This window comes from Colobus angolensis, unplaced genomic scaffold (genome assembly GCF_000951035.1).
Source record: "Colobus angolensis palliatus isolate OR3802 unplaced genomic scaffold, Cang.pa_1.0 Scaffold186, whole genome shotgun sequence".
Taxonomy (NCBI): Eukaryota; Metazoa; Chordata; class Mammalia; order Primates; family Cercopithecidae; genus Colobus; species Colobus angolensis.
Genome location: NW_012114999.1, coordinates 878,563 through 893,824, shown reverse-complemented (window position 1 = coordinate 893,824; position 15,262 = coordinate 878,563). Strand labels below are relative to the sequence as shown.

General features: G+C 42.0%; 1 protein-coding gene and 1 pseudogene across 1 annotated transcript in view; one reads left to right on the top strand and one right to left on the bottom strand.

Annotated features, from left to right (window-relative positions):
• The window catches only part of BTBD8 (BTB (POZ) domain containing 8), a 77,446-nt gene extending 71,617 nt beyond the window's left edge, over positions 1–5,829 (bottom strand). The window contains exon 1 of the mRNA XM_011939970.1: positions 5,414–5,829. Coding sequence (XP_011795360.1) covers positions 5,414–5,562 — 149 coding nt within the window. The 5' untranslated portion in view covers positions 5,563–5,829. The remainder of the gene's footprint in view (positions 1–5,413) is intronic.
• A 4,803-nt stretch (positions 5,830–10,632) lies between these two features.
• LOC105510283 lies at positions 10,633–11,565 on the top strand (annotated as a pseudogene).
• The last annotated feature ends 3,697 nt before the right edge of the window (positions 11,566–15,262 follow it).

The window sequence follows — 15,262 nt, the reverse complement described above, 5'->3', positions numbered from 1 at the left end:
TATGTCTTGTCTCATTCTTTTGACTCCACCGAACTTCATAGCCCCCAAGGCCTGGTGTTGGGTCTGATCACCCTAACACTGAGCTCAAGCAATCCATCCCCCTGAGCCTCCCAAAATGCTGAGATTGCAGGAATAAGCCACCTGCCTAGCCTGTAAATTATTATTATTATTTTTTAGATGGAGTCTCACTCTCACCCAGGCTGGAGTGCAGTGGCGTGATCTTGGCTCACTGCAACCTCTACCTCCTGGGTTCAAGCGATTCTCCTGCCGCAGCCTCCTGAGTAGCTGGGAGTACAGATGTGTGCCACCATGCCAGGCTAATTTTTGTATTTTTAGTAGGGATAGGGTTTCACTATGTTGGCCAGGCTGGTCTTGAACTCCTGACCTCAAGTGATCTGCTTGCCTTGGCCTCCCAAAGTGCTGGGATTACAGGCATAAGCCACCATGCCCAACCAGGCCATAAATTTCAACATGAGTTTTGAGAGGACAAACATTCAAACTGTAGCATAACTTACCTAAAGCAATTTAGACTGCTGATAAAACCCAGTTATCACCAAACATTTACCGAGCAAATACTATGTACTAAGCACTGGAAACACAAAGATGACTAAAACATAATACCTATCCTCAAGGAATTTATAGTATAGTAGGGAAGCCAGGTCTGAATATTAAAGTGTGTGACATATTCAATAGCATAAGTACATTTTGTTCAGGGACAGACAAAAGAGGAGAACTCATAGAGGGCATGAAAACCAAATGGGATTTTAAACACTGAGTAAGAGCTGGTTAGGGAAGTAAGGCAAGGTAAGTGCCTGGCTCCATGTTCCTTACAAAGATATGTGTGAGTGTGGAACTATACATTGGTCAGCATAAAGTATTGAGAGGGTGTGAAATGGCAGATGAAGCTGCAGAGATAAAGATGAATAAGAGGCAAAGAGCTTAACTGTATCTTACAGTGAAAGAGGAGTCACAAAATTGTGTGTGCTGAACCTCTATTAACCTCAACAGGGAAGGCAACAGGCTCAAGAGGCTGAAGAGACCCAGAGCCAGCAAACGAGACACAGGCTTTTATTAGGGGTTTACATACAGGGAAGAGAGTCCAGTGGTGGCAGGCCAGACAAGATATCCACCTTAACTACAGTCCAGTGGTGATGGACTGGGAAGGAAAACTGCAAACCCTTGCAAGCAGCATAGAAGTTGATACAGCATTTTCACTTAACCCCCTTCCCCTAATGTCCTCCACCTAGCAATCTTCATAGACACCCCCCTCCCCCAAACTCACAGTTTCAATCCCCTTTACAGCCTGGGTTCCACAGTATGGGCTCAGGAGCTCAGATGTTCCTCACAGACAAGGAACTAATCTCTGGGATGGCGACTCCCAGATTCCCTAGCTCGCAACACACGCAGGTACATCCACCATACAGGGTCATTTTAAGGTTATGCCTACATTATTGCTATCAGGTGTGTTTGCCCTGTAACTGGTTTGAAACAATGGCAAATTTATTTTTCAAAATATATAAATTTGTGTAGAAGAGGAGTCAGATGAAAATGAGAATGAAGATGAGAAAACTACCACACAGATGAATGAAGCCAGGAGAGGATCAATGGTGATAAAGAGGGGATGACATTAAAATACATTTAGGTAATAAAATTGGCAGGAGTTGGTAAAATTGGCATGGACGGGAATAACTTGGATCTCTCTCATATTTGGATAACTGGGTGCTAATGATACTACCAATCTGCTAGTCCAACTTCCCTCTACTCCAGACACATTTCCAGTTGTTTCCTGGATATAGCTAGCTGGACATTTATTATACACCTCCCTTTCAGGCAAGGCTGGGCTTGTTCAGGGTGGTATGGTAGTAGCCTACATGCTTCCCTTTCAAATATCCTAAGATTTGGGGCCATTTTCAATGCTTCCTTTACCCTGTTCCCCAGCATGTCATCAGTCACCAAGCCTATCAATTGTTCCATTTCCACTGCCATTATGTATCCCTGGACTATTATAAAATCTCCCAGCTGGTCCCATTTCCAATTTCCCTTTCCTTAAATTCCAGATCCAAATGTGTTAATTCCCTATTTTAAAAACACTGATGTTTCTCCACTGCTTCTAGAATACATCACAAACATTTCACTGGAGAAAGAAAGCCCCTATGATCTAGTCTTAATCTACCCATTCACCCTTACCTACTGTCACTTTGATTGCCTGCCATACAATCTCCTTCCAAATAAAGCTACCAAATTCATTTATTACTTAAATGTGGCCCTGGTTTGTACCACATGCCCCTACATCCTAATCACATCTGAATGGACAATGGACTGAACCAAGGTTAGCCACTGGCCAGTGTAGTAGTCAAGCACGAGAACTTGAGCAAAGATGTTCTATAACAAACACAAACCAACTGATGGCACTGAAGAGCATTCTTAAGCAAATCTATGGTAGAAAAAGAAATGGGTAAGGAGAGAAGAGGAGATGAAGGTGCAAAGTTAACTGGAAGATCAGTTTACTGTAGAGGAGGCAGACTGCTTGGGTTCATATTCTGGTTATGTGACCCTGGGCAAGTCACTTGAAAGTCTCTGGAGCCAGATTGTCAAGTTCTTATTCTGACTCCATCACTTTTTTTTTTTTTTTTTTGAGAGAGTCTTGCTCTGATGCCCAGACTGGAAGGCAGTGGCTCAATCTCAGCTCGCTGGAATCTCCACCTCCCAGGTTCAAACAATTCTCCTGCCTCAGCCTCACAAGCAGCTGGGACTACAGGTGCCACCATCATTTCTTTTTTTTAACATTCAGTTTCCTTATGTGTTAAATAAGAATAACAAGGCTTACCTCACAGGATTCATGAGAGAAGTAAGTAAAACATTTCATGTAAGCCCAGTGTATAGCAAATAGTAGGATGGCAATAAATATTAGTTTTGTTTTTTTACAACTGCCCTGAATAACAGTCCATTTGTCGATGTGGTCTTATTGTATGACTGTTACATCCCAAACAACTTTCTGGTTGGACATTGGAACCGGCTTCTTGAGGGCTAAAACTGTCTCCCACTTTTCCTCACTTCTCTATATATCTTATCACGTCAGGTAACCTAGGCGTGTCTCTGTTCCTTACTCTTCGGCAGAGTCTAACACGACTTGCTTTCTCAAAATCAATCAAGCTCTTTCAAATTTCTGTGCTTCCGTAACAGTTATTCCCCTTGTTTAGATATCCTCTACCTCTCCCTTCCCAATCTTTGCCTAATCAATTCTTAACCAATCCCTAAGAGCTTGCTCAAATGTCACCCTATAAAGTCTTCTCAACTCACCCCACCACAACTATCACTTTTATTTAGCCATTACCTCTCTCACTAGAGTGTAAGAACAAACAACATTAACCTTTATTAAGACCTAGTACCGGGCTAGGTACGTGGTCGGTGCTAGATACTTCGTATTTGTAAAAGAAAAAAGTAGAATGCTGCACAACTTTTAGTTATCAGAATAAATAAATGACATTGCTATGCTTGGAGAAAATTTAGTATAACGTTTAAGGTCGTTGGGTGAGACGTTTTGTTTTTAAAAAAAATCTTGCTATATATATTTTTGTTTATAATAAGAATTTGGGAGTTCTGAGTCCTACCCTCAGTTGTAACTAAGATGAGGATAAATCGTTCACTAGCAATACTTCAACCTCATTTTCTTCATATAAATTAGATGTGTTACCCTAGAAACGTTAACAACTTCAGTATTATTTTTTCCATCTTTTTCATCAGTCCCTCCCTGGTAGAGACAAAGTAGCTTCCCCAGTAGATAGTCCCAAATTAAAGGGAAATTTTTTTTCCTTTGATAAATTCTGTTTATAGCTATCGGAGCCTTAAGTACGGGTTTTTTGACAGAAAGCACTTTAAAATGTAGAATCCTGGCTGGGCGCGGTGGCTCACGCCTGTAATCTCAGCATTTTGGGAGGCCGAGGCGGGCGGATCACTTGTGGTCAGGAGTTCGTGACTAGCCTGGCCAACATGATGAAACCCCGTCTCTACTAAAAATACAAAAATTAGCTGGGCGTAGTGGCGCGTGCCTGTAATTCAAGCTACTCGGGAGGCTGAGGCAGCAGGACTGCTTGAACCCGGGAGGTGGAAGTTGCAGTGAGCCAAGATCCCGCCACTGCACTCCAGCCTGGGCGACAGAGCGAGACTCTGTCTCAAAAAAACAAAAAAGGCCGGGCGCGGTGGCTCAAGCCTGTAATCCCAGCACTTTGGGAGGCCGAGACGGGCGGATCACGAGGTCAGGAGATCGAGACCATCCTGGCTAACACAGTGAAACCCCGTCTCTACTAAAAATACAAAAAACCAGCCGGGCGAGGTGGCGGCGCCTGTAGTCCCAGTTACTGGGGAGGCTGAGGCAGGAGAATGGCATGAACCCGGGAGGCAGAGCTTGCAGTGAGCTGAGATCCAGCCACTGCACTCCAGCCCGGGCGACAGAGCGAGACTCCGTCTCAAAAAAAAAAAAAAAAAAGTAGAATGCTGCACAACTTTTAGTTATTAGTAATTATGTTTACTTCAGTGGTTCTCACAGTCACCCCAGCCAGCAGCATTAGCATCACCTGGGGCCTTGTTAGAAATGGAAAATTTCAGTCCCAACTCAGACCAACTGAATCAGAACTGTGGTCTGGGACCCAGCAAACCTGTGTTTTAACAAGCCCTCCAGGTGATTCTGATGCTCACTGAAATATAAGAATCAATGTCTTGCTGGAAATGTAAATTAGCTAGGTCATATTTCTAAGCTTCATTTTCTTTGCAAGCTGAAATTACTTTAACCGGATTCCCAATAACGCGAGATGGATATCCATGAGGCTTACAAAGGTTAAATGTCAGGACGACCCTCCATTTGCTTTGGTCCTGAAAGGAGCTGAGAGTTACTGGGAGCTACAGAGAGCTCTAGGTGGAGAGAGGAAGCCAGATCGCAGTCAGGAAGCATTTCAGCTAAACTGTTTCAAGAGACCTCAGAAGAGACCTCCAAGACTATAGTATTGCTGTTTCATTTCAAATAATCATTTTCCTAATTTTATTCTTTTTCCTAAAATTGTATAAACTTATTTTAAAAATTGTGTTCAGGACCTGGATCCACCCCGACCTTAGTGATATGAAACTAAGCGTGCCTGTGTTAAGATATTTCTAGCAAACTGGTGCCGCACATAATTAAGGTTTTTTGTTTTCCTTTTGAATCTGGTACATGGTGTCCTGGTGCTCCGCATTGGTTATCCCAGGGCGAGCGAAGCCACTTTCGGAATAGTGGGGAGACTGACGAACGACCCGCAGTCACCTGAGGCGAGGAGAACCAAGTGCTGAGGCAGGGGGAGGCAGAGCCGAAAGAAGCCACAGCTTCGGGGCGGAGGTGGGCGATTTAGGAACTGAAGCAGCCAGAGTTCCCGCCTCCTCCTACCTGAGCAAATCCTGGCTGAGCTGCTCCGACACCGTCGCCTTCAGCCGGCGCCGCTCACACGGCCCCTTCCTCTGCAACCCCTTACTGCAAACTCCAGTGGACCCCAGAAGTACCACGGGAGCCGAGCTGCCTTCCCCACAGCGAGCCATGTCTCACTGAGGTACAGCGCCCTAGAGGCCCAGTACTTGGCCTCACTTGCCCCGCCCAGGAGGAAGAAGGGGGCGTTTCCAACCGAACACTCGGCTCCTACCCAAATCCGCCCCCTAGGGTAAAAGGTTGACGCCTCTTGTCGGTTTGTAGACGGTCTCACAGAGAAGCCGGACCGCGGTGGGGAGCCTCAGAGGCCCAGAGCCGAGCCGGCTCGTCACCCGCGAGGAGCGTGCGCAGGCGTACTCGCTCTGTTTACTTCTGCCTGCGGGCACCCCGCCTCCCATGGCTCTGGCGCGGACCATCCTGCGGGGCAAACCAGTCCTCAGGCTCCTTATTCCCTCCCCTCTACTTTCCCTTCCGGTTGGTGTTCATTCATTCAGTGTTTTACTGAGGCTCGAGTTCAAATCAGCACATGCACAGCCTTTGTATGCGTCTTCCTGACAGGTCTACACTTCTTCCAACGAAAGACTGGGCGAGTCACACACCTTCACTTACCTGGCTTGTTAACCCTGAGGTATAAATGTTTGGGGCAAGAAAAATTGGCGATGGGAGGGGTAGGGGAAGACCTTCATAAACTGCCAGTCAGAACAATTCTGAGTCCAATATAAGAGGTACTTACAACATCTAGAAGGCCCCATCCCCTTCGTATCCGCGGAGTAGCTCATATAAGCTTTTGGACTTGATCGGAGAAAGCTCAGTTAATAGGACGCGGCTTTGCATATAATGCCCTAATATTTATGACCAAGAAGGGAGAAATAGGTAAGGGGCAAAGTCTTTGAGCAGTGAAGTGGTGGATGGATGAAATATAGAATTCTATTTTGTCCCAAAGAAAGTAGCAAGCGTGATTATCATTTAAGGTTTTGGTATTTATTTTTATTTGATTACTGCCTCCAAAAGAAGAAAACTCAGTAGTTCTGCTTTGGGCCGGGCAAGTCCCATCTACTTGGGAAGAAGAGGCGGAATAATGGTTTGAGCCCGGGAGGTCGAGGCTGCAGTGGGCCATGATTCCACCACTGCACTCCAGCCTGAGCAGCACAGCAAGACCCTGTCTCCAAAAAACAAAAAAAAATTCTGTTTCATTCACAAACTCTACGCACAAGGTGAAGATAAGGAATTGCTTGGAAAATATATTGACCAGCTTGCGGTGGCTCACACCTGTAATCCCAGCACTTTGGGAGGCCAAGGCGGGAGGATCATTTGAGCCCAGGAATTCGAGACCAGCCTAGGCAACATAAGGAGACCCTGTCTCTACCAAAAAAAAAGGAGGTGGGGAGAGGAATATATGGTCTTTGTATGTGTACCATAAGATTGGCCAAGAAGTAACCATTTCTTCAGATAATGCCCTCTCTCAAATATTTGGACATCTTAATTCTGAAAAATATAACTGGATAATTGATTTTTTAAATTAATTCCCAAATGCTTGGATCGATAATTGATTCTTAATTATTCCTGTAGAAAAGAGGGGTGTCAAAGATAACATAATAGTAGCTTATATTTGAATCTTTATTATGTGATAAACGCTACTCTATTTGCTCTGTGTGTTTTAACTCAGTTAATCCTTACAACAACCATTTAGCTAGGTACTGTCCTCAGACCTAATTTACAGATGAGGAAGCTGAGGCATATAAAGGGTAGGTAACTTGGCCAAGGTCACACAATGTCATATATCACACTATAATATATGGTGTGTTACACCATAATAATGGTATATTATAACCCAGACAGTATTTATCTTTTATTTTTTGACTGGCAAATTTAGTCAATTTACATACACTCTTGGTAGGAATGTAAATTGGTGCAGCCATTATGGAAAACAGTATGGAGGTTCCTCAAAAAATTAAAAATAGAACTACGACGTGATCCAACAAACCCGCTTCAGGTATATACCCAAAGGAAATGAAATTAGCACCTCATAGAGATATCTGCACTTTCATATTTGTTGCAGCATTATTCACAATAGCTAAGATATGGAAACAACCTAACTGTCCCTAGGATGGATTAATGGATAATGTTGTATATATACAATGAATAATATTCAGTCTTAAAAGAGAAGATCCTGCCATTTGTGACAACATGGATGAACCTGGAGGACGTAAATTTGAGTAAAATTCGCCAGGCACAGAAAGACAAATAACTGCCTCACGCCTGTAATCCCAGCACCTTAGGAGGCCAAGGTGGACGGATCACAAGGTCAGGAGATCGAGACCATCCTGACTAACATGGTGAAACCCCGTCTCTCCTAAAAATACAAAAAAAAGTTAGCCAGGCGTGGTGGCGGGCACCTGTAGTCCCAGCTACTCAGGAAGCTGAGGCAGGAGAATGGTGTGAACCCGGGAGGTGGAGCTTGCAGTGAGCCGAGATCGCCACTGCACTCTGGGTGACAGAGCCAGACTCCATCTCAAAAAAAAAGACAAATACTGCATACATACTCTCATATATAGGATCTTTTAAAAAGTACGTAAACAGTAGAAAGGTGGTTGGGGAAGTTGCATTTATGTAGGATGAGTAAGTATAGAGATCTAATGTACAGCATGAGAACTATAGGTAATAATATTTGTTGTATACTAGAAATTTGCTAAGCGAGTAGATTTTAGGTGCTCATACCACAAAAAAGTAACTGTGTGGTGAGAGGGAAAAAATGTATGTGTGATGATGATATGTGCTTGACTATATCGTTTCACTCTGTATGTCAAAACATCATGTTGCATACCTTAAATATCTACAGGTTAAAAAAAAATCAAAAAAAACACCCAGGCAGTCTAGCACCAGACTCCCTTCAAAGCCCTGCCAGATTTCTACCAGGCCTCTTTATCATCTGATAAAGTAACAGCTAGGCTACTCTCTGGTTGCAAATGGGTGACAGAATAATTTCTGGTTCATGTTTTATCTTAAAAAAACTTAAATTAGGCCGGGTGTGGTGGCTCATGCCTGTAATCCCAACACATTGGAAGGCCTAGTTGGGCAGATCACTTGAGGTCAGGAATTTGAGACCAGACTGCCAACATGGCGAAATCCCGGTTCTACTAAAAATACCAAAATTAGCCAGGTGTGATGGTGCGTGCCTGTGGTCCCAGCTACTTGGGAGACTGGGGCAGGAGAATCACTTAACTGTATCATTTCACTGCAGAGGTTGCAGTGAGCCGAGATCGTGCGACTGCACTCCAGCCTGGGTGACAGAGCAAGACTCTGTCTCAAGAAATATATATAAAAATTAACAAAACTTAAGGTAGCTTAGGCAGCTATGTGAAATGATTAAAGAATAAGTAAGTACTCCCTTAAAAAAACAAAACATGGCTGGGCATGGTAGCTCACACCTGTAATTCTAGCACTGGGAGGTTGAGGTGGGAGGATTGCTTGAGGCCAGGAGTTCAAGGCTGCAGTAAATTATGATCACATTGCAGCACTGCAGTACTTAGCCTGGGCAATAGAACAAGACTGTCTCTAAAAAAAAAAAAAAAAATGTTGTCATTGATGCTTCACATTCTACCATTAGATAATTTAACCTAAAGCATTATTTTTATTTTAATTCATCTCTATAGTCATTTATCCCTAATGTGAGTGAGGTTTTCAGATGTTCTTCCTGAAAGAATTTTTGATCAGGAGGAAAAGAGTTTAAGGAACTAGCGGTGGGAGCTGTGAAGGTAAACATGGCTAAACTCGTAATTTGGTTTAGGGTTATCTTTAACTGTGATCTTAATGTGTGAAAAATAAATGTAGGTAAAATTGCCTTGGAAGGAAAAACTTCTTTCAAGAACTTCAATCTCATGAAAACAAACCCATTTTTGATGCATTATTTCTCCCTCTTTAAAAATGTTTAGGCTGAGCTTGGTGGCTCACATCAGTAATCCCAACATTTTGGGAGTCTGAGGTGGGAGGATTGCTTGAGCCCAGGAGTCCAAGAACAGCCTCGGCAGCATAGCAAGGCCTCGTCTCTACTTACTTACTTACTTACGAAATAAATAAATAAATAAAATTAAAGCCGGGTGTGGTGGCACATGCCTGTAGTCCTAGCTACTCAGGAGGCTGAGGCGGAAGGATCACCTAAACCAGGGGTTAGAGGCTGCAGTGAGCCGTGATTGTGCCTCTGCACTTCAGCCTGAGTGACAGAGTGAGACCGTGTTTCAAAAGAAAAAGTGAATGTTTTAATAGGAAAAATTTCAAATCACAGCTACTCGGGAGGTTGAGGCAGGAGAATCACTTGAACCCGCGAGGCAGAGGTTGCAGTGAGCCGAGATGGAGACTCCATCTCAATAAATTTTTTAAAAAAAAGCAAAAAGCTTTTCAGAGAGAGAGAGAGATCTTGTCGTGTTGTCCAGGCTGACCTTGAACTCCTGGGCTCAAGTGATCTTCCTGCCTCAACCTCCTGAGTAGTTGAAACTCTAGGCATGTGCCACCATGCCCAGCTGAGTAGTTTTTTTTTTGTTGTTGTTGTCATTGTTCTTGTTTTTAAGAACTATATATAAAAATGCACTGACTGTGGTGGTGCACACCTGTAATCCCAGCAGTTTGGAAGGCCGAGGTGGGCGGATCACCTGAGGTCTGGAGTTCAAGGCCTGCCTGGCCAACATGGTGAAACCCTGTCTCTACTGAAAATACAAAATTAGCTGGGTGTGGTGGTACAGGCCTGTAATCCCAGCTACTCGGGAGGCTGAGGCAGGAGAATTGCTTGAACCTGAGAAGTGGAGGTTGCAGTGAGCCGATTATCAAGCCACTCCACTCCAGCCTGGGTGACAAGAGCGAAACTCCATCTCAAAAAAAAAACTATATATAAAAATGTAATGGATAAGACAGCTAAATATAAAAAGTGAAATTATATACTACTAGAAATAAAGTGGGTAAATTCCTTTATTACCTTGGAAAAAAGAATGAATGTGTATATATATGTGTGTGTATTCCACATGTTCCATGTACTCAGATCACCCCTTCTTAAACATAAGGTAACATGCATACTATATATTTACTATTCTGCATCTTGTTTTTCCTCCTTTAACAGTATATACTAGAGTGTTCTGCCTGCTTCCGGACGAGCAAGGAGACTCGTGGTCTGGTTCTTGGACTTCCCTAACAGCATGGCCCCTAAATGCCAGTCTCCACTCCTGCTTGAAAAGAAGAAACCAAGACCACCTCCTGCTCTGGGACCAGAGGACACATCGGCCTCTGCAGGCTTGCTGAGGAAGGGAGAAAAAGAACAGCAAGAAGCAATTGAACACATTGGTGAAGTACAAAATGAAATAGACAGACTTAATGAACAAGACAGTGAGGAGATTTTGAAAGTAGAACAGAAATATAACAAACTCTGCCAACCATGTTTTCAGAAGAGGTCAGAATTGATCACCAAAATACCAGATTTTTGGGTAACAACATTTGTCAACCATCCACAAATGTCTGCACTGCTTGGGGAGGAGGATGAAGAGGCACTGCATTATTTGACCAAAGTTGAAGTGACAGAATTTGAAGATATTAAATCAGGTTACAAAATAGATTTTTATTTTGATGAAAATCCTTACTTTGAAAATAAAGTTTTCTCCAAAGAATTTCATCTGAATGAGAGTGGTGATCCATCTCCAAAGTCCACTGAAATCAAATGGAAATCTGGAAAGGATTTGGCAAAACGTTCAAGTCAAACGCAGAATAAAGCCAGCAGGAAGAGGCAGCATGAGGAACCAGAGAGCTGCTTTACCTGGTTTACTGACCATTCTGATGCAGGTGCTGGTAAGTTAGGAGAGTTCATCAAAGATGATATTTGGCCAAACCCATTGCAGTACTACTTGGTTCCTAATAAGGATAATGAAGAAGGAGAAGAAGAAGATGATGATGAAGAGGAGGAAGGATTAGAAGATATTGATGAAGAAGGGGATGAGGATGAAGGTGAAGAAGATGAAGATGATGATAAAGGGGAGGAAGGAGAGGAGGATGAAGGAGAAGATGACGAATAGAACACTGATGGATTCCAACCTTCCTTTTTAAAAATTTTCTCCAGTCCCTGGGAGCAAGTTGCAGTCTTTTTTTTTTTCTTTTTTTTCTTTTTTTGCCTCTTGTGCTCAGTTGCCCTGTTCTTGAGGTCTCTTTTCTCTACTCCATGGTTCTCAACTTATTTGGGGGAAATACCTTGGGAAAGAGTCTCTTCCCCTTTCTGTTCGAAGTTCGTTTTTATCCCTTCCTGTCTGAACAAAAACTGTACAGAATCAACACAACCTAGCTCTGTGAGGAAAAAGAAAAACCTGCTCCCTTCGCTCTGCTGGAAGCTGGAGGGTGCTAGGCCCCTGTGTCGTAGTGCGTAGAATTCTAGCTTTTTTCCTCCTTTCTCTGTATATTGGGCTGAGAGAGTACACTGTGTCTCTATGTAGGTCAAAGGGACAATATGAGCAGTTAAACATTTACCAACATGTATCTGTCTACTTTCTCTTGTTTAAAAAAAGAAAGAAAAAAACTTTAAAAAAATGGGGTTATAGAAGGTCAGCAAAGGGTGGGTTTGAGATGTTTGGGTGGGTTAAGTAGGCATTTTGACAACATGGCTTCTCCTTTGGCATGTTTAATTGTGATATTTGACAGACATCCTTGCAGTTTAAGATGACACTTTTAAAATAAATTCTCTCCTAATGATGACTTGAGTGCTGCCACTCAATGGGAGACTCAGCAGAACCTCTAGGATCTTATTTGGAATTGACATTCTCTATTGTAATTTTATTCCTGATTATTTAAAAATTTTCTTTTTGTTTCACTGGAAAGGAAAGATGATGCTCGGTTTTACATGTTAAAAGTGTACAAGTTGCTTTGTTACAATAAAACTAAATGTGTACACACACACACAAAAAACAGTATATCCTAGAGGTTATGCCCTGCCAATGCAGATCTTTGTCATTTCTTTTTATGGTGGCAATTCCACTACATTTCACCCAACTGCCATTTTAATTTCTTCTTTGAATGATTATTCATATCCTTTGCCCATTTTGCTTTTGATCTTTTCTCTATTTTTAGATGTTGGAGACATTAGTGTTGTCCGTGATATAATTTGCAAATATATTTTTCCATTTGTCATTTGTCTTCTGACTTGGCTTGGCTTTGAGTGTTTTTTTTTCTTTTTTTCCTGGTGTTTTTGTTTTAATGTAGTCAAATTTATTCTTTCTTTTTCTTCATTGTTTCTGGACTTTGAGTCATAGGTGGAAAGATTATCCTAACTTCCAGATTGTTAAGGAATTCACACGCTTTTCCCCTAATAATGTGTGATTTCACTTTTTATATGTAGCTATTTAATTCATTTGGAATTTATCTTGTTACATAGTATGAAGAAAAGATCCAATTGTGTATTTTATTTTTTTCCAAGTGGCTATCTAGTTATCCCAATACCGTTTACTAAAAGTCAACTTTTCCCCTTCTCATTTTAGATGCCACTTTTATCATATGCTAAATTGTTTTCTCCCTTAGTTCTATTTCTGGACTTTCTATTCTATCACATTGTTCAGGCCATCTATTCTTGTGCCAGTATCACAGTTTTAATTATAGAGGCTTTATATACATTGCTTTAAAAAAATTTTTACTGGCTGGGTGCAGTGGCTCATGCCTGTAATCCCAGCTCTTTGAGAGGCTGAGGTGGGTGGATCACTTGAGTCCAGGAGTTCGAAACCAGCCTGAGCAACATGGCAAAACCCCATCTTTATCAAAAATAAAAAAGACTAGCCCTGGGTTGCGGCACACACCTGTGGTCCTGGCTACTTAGGAGGGTGAGGCAGGAGGATCACTTGAGCCCGGGAGGTGGAAGTTGCAGTGAGCTGAGATCACACTGCTGCAAACCAGCCTGGGTGACAGAGCAAGATCCTGTCTCAAAAAATAAAAAATAAAAACTGAATTGCTGAATGTTCCATGCCCAAGGGTGAGGGTGCAGTAATTTTTTTTGCCTTAGTATTGGTCAACTGTTAATCTGTTCAATGTCCTCTCAGTGCTAACAGCAACACATAGAACTGAAAAAGCTGAGGATTCTGCACAAACCTCACTTATACTGTTTCTGAACTCTTCCCTGTATGTGTGTAATGGTTAAAAGTGTAGACTTTAGAATCATGATATTGAATCCAATTTAACTTGTTTATTAGTGGTGTGACCTAGCCTACTGGTCTAATAGTCTAAGTCTATTGAGCTTGAGTCTATTGTGCTGATCCGTGAAGCTCTCCAAGCCTCAGTTTCCCTATAATGTGGATAAGGGTATCTCATGTGGTGTTTAGAAAGACTAAATGAGATAATCCATGTAAAATTCTGCTATGATGTGTATTATTAGCTTATGACTTACCATCACAAAATAGTTTTGAAGGTTACTCTTTAGAGTTTTAGCTTTCCCCCCACACTGTCTTCCATTCAAATAGGCAGTGTCATTTTGCTGTTAGTGTTTGTTTCCTCCTAGCAGTTAAGTTTTACTAGCTCCAGTGGATGTGGTGGGTTTACAAAGGTGATAGTGATGATGAGCACTGAAGGTCTTCATATACAGGGAAGTTGTGATTTTGATTTCTTCCTGCCATCATATTTAAGAATAGGCCATTTGGAAAAGCCATTTGAAAAAGAAAAGCGATTACAGAATCCGAATAGCACCATATTACAACCCTCAATGATCTAAGTGATGAGCAGCAATAGCTGTAAAAATCATAAAAAGAAAACCAGGCAATATATGCTTTCTGATGAAAAACACACTACTTATATGATCTTGCCAAATGAATCAAACCTGAATTTGATCAAGCCTCTGGATTCCAATCAGCAGAAAATACAAAGGGCAGAAGGATATGCTGATTTGTACCATAAATATGCAGTTGGCAGAATGCAGACTATGGGAAATTCCACAGATCGAACAGCCCAGGTTCTGCAATAGAAAAAGTATAAGCAAAATAAAGAGATGGAGGGGAAATCTGTAGATTTTAAAAGGTCTAAAAAATATCTTTCATGGGCTACAATGTAGGGGGAAAAAACATCCAATGTCTAAAATTGGCATGAATAAACTATAGGGCCTAGGAATAACATCTATTATTAGAGTTTTCTGTTTCTCTGGATGTATATATATACACCCAATTGGTTCTGTTTCTCTGGAGAACTCTGTGTGTGTATGTGTGTGTATACACATATATATACATACATATACGTGTGGGGGGGGGGTAGGGGGCAGGACTTAAGGAACTGGCTCACACAATTGTAAAGGCTTGGCAACCCCCAAATCTGCAGGGAGGCCTGCAGGCTGAAGACCCAGGGAAGAATTGCACATGAAGTCTACAGGCAGTTTGCTGGCAGAATTCTACCCTCTTCAGGTTAGGTCAGTCTTTTTCTATTAAGGCCTTAACTGGATGAGGCCCACCTACATTATGAAGGGCAGTCAGCTTTACTCATAGTCTACTGATTTAAATGTTAATCTCATGTAAACAATCTCTTCACAGAAACATCTTCAGTAATCTGTGACCAAATATCCGGGTACCATGGAGTAGCCAAGTTGACACACAAAATGAAGCATCACGGTATCAAAATACGCAGATTTCGATGATTAAAAAGTAAAGAAATACAGGAAGTGAAGCTATCCAGGTCAGGAAAGGAGCTTAATTTTGAGAGGAAGAGGGAGTTTGTAATTATGACAGGGGTATGGAAGAGCTTATAAGGTGGCTGGACAAGTTTCATTTCTCAATGTGAGTGTTGGTTGCAAGAGTATTCACCTTTTTTTTTTTTTTTTTTTTT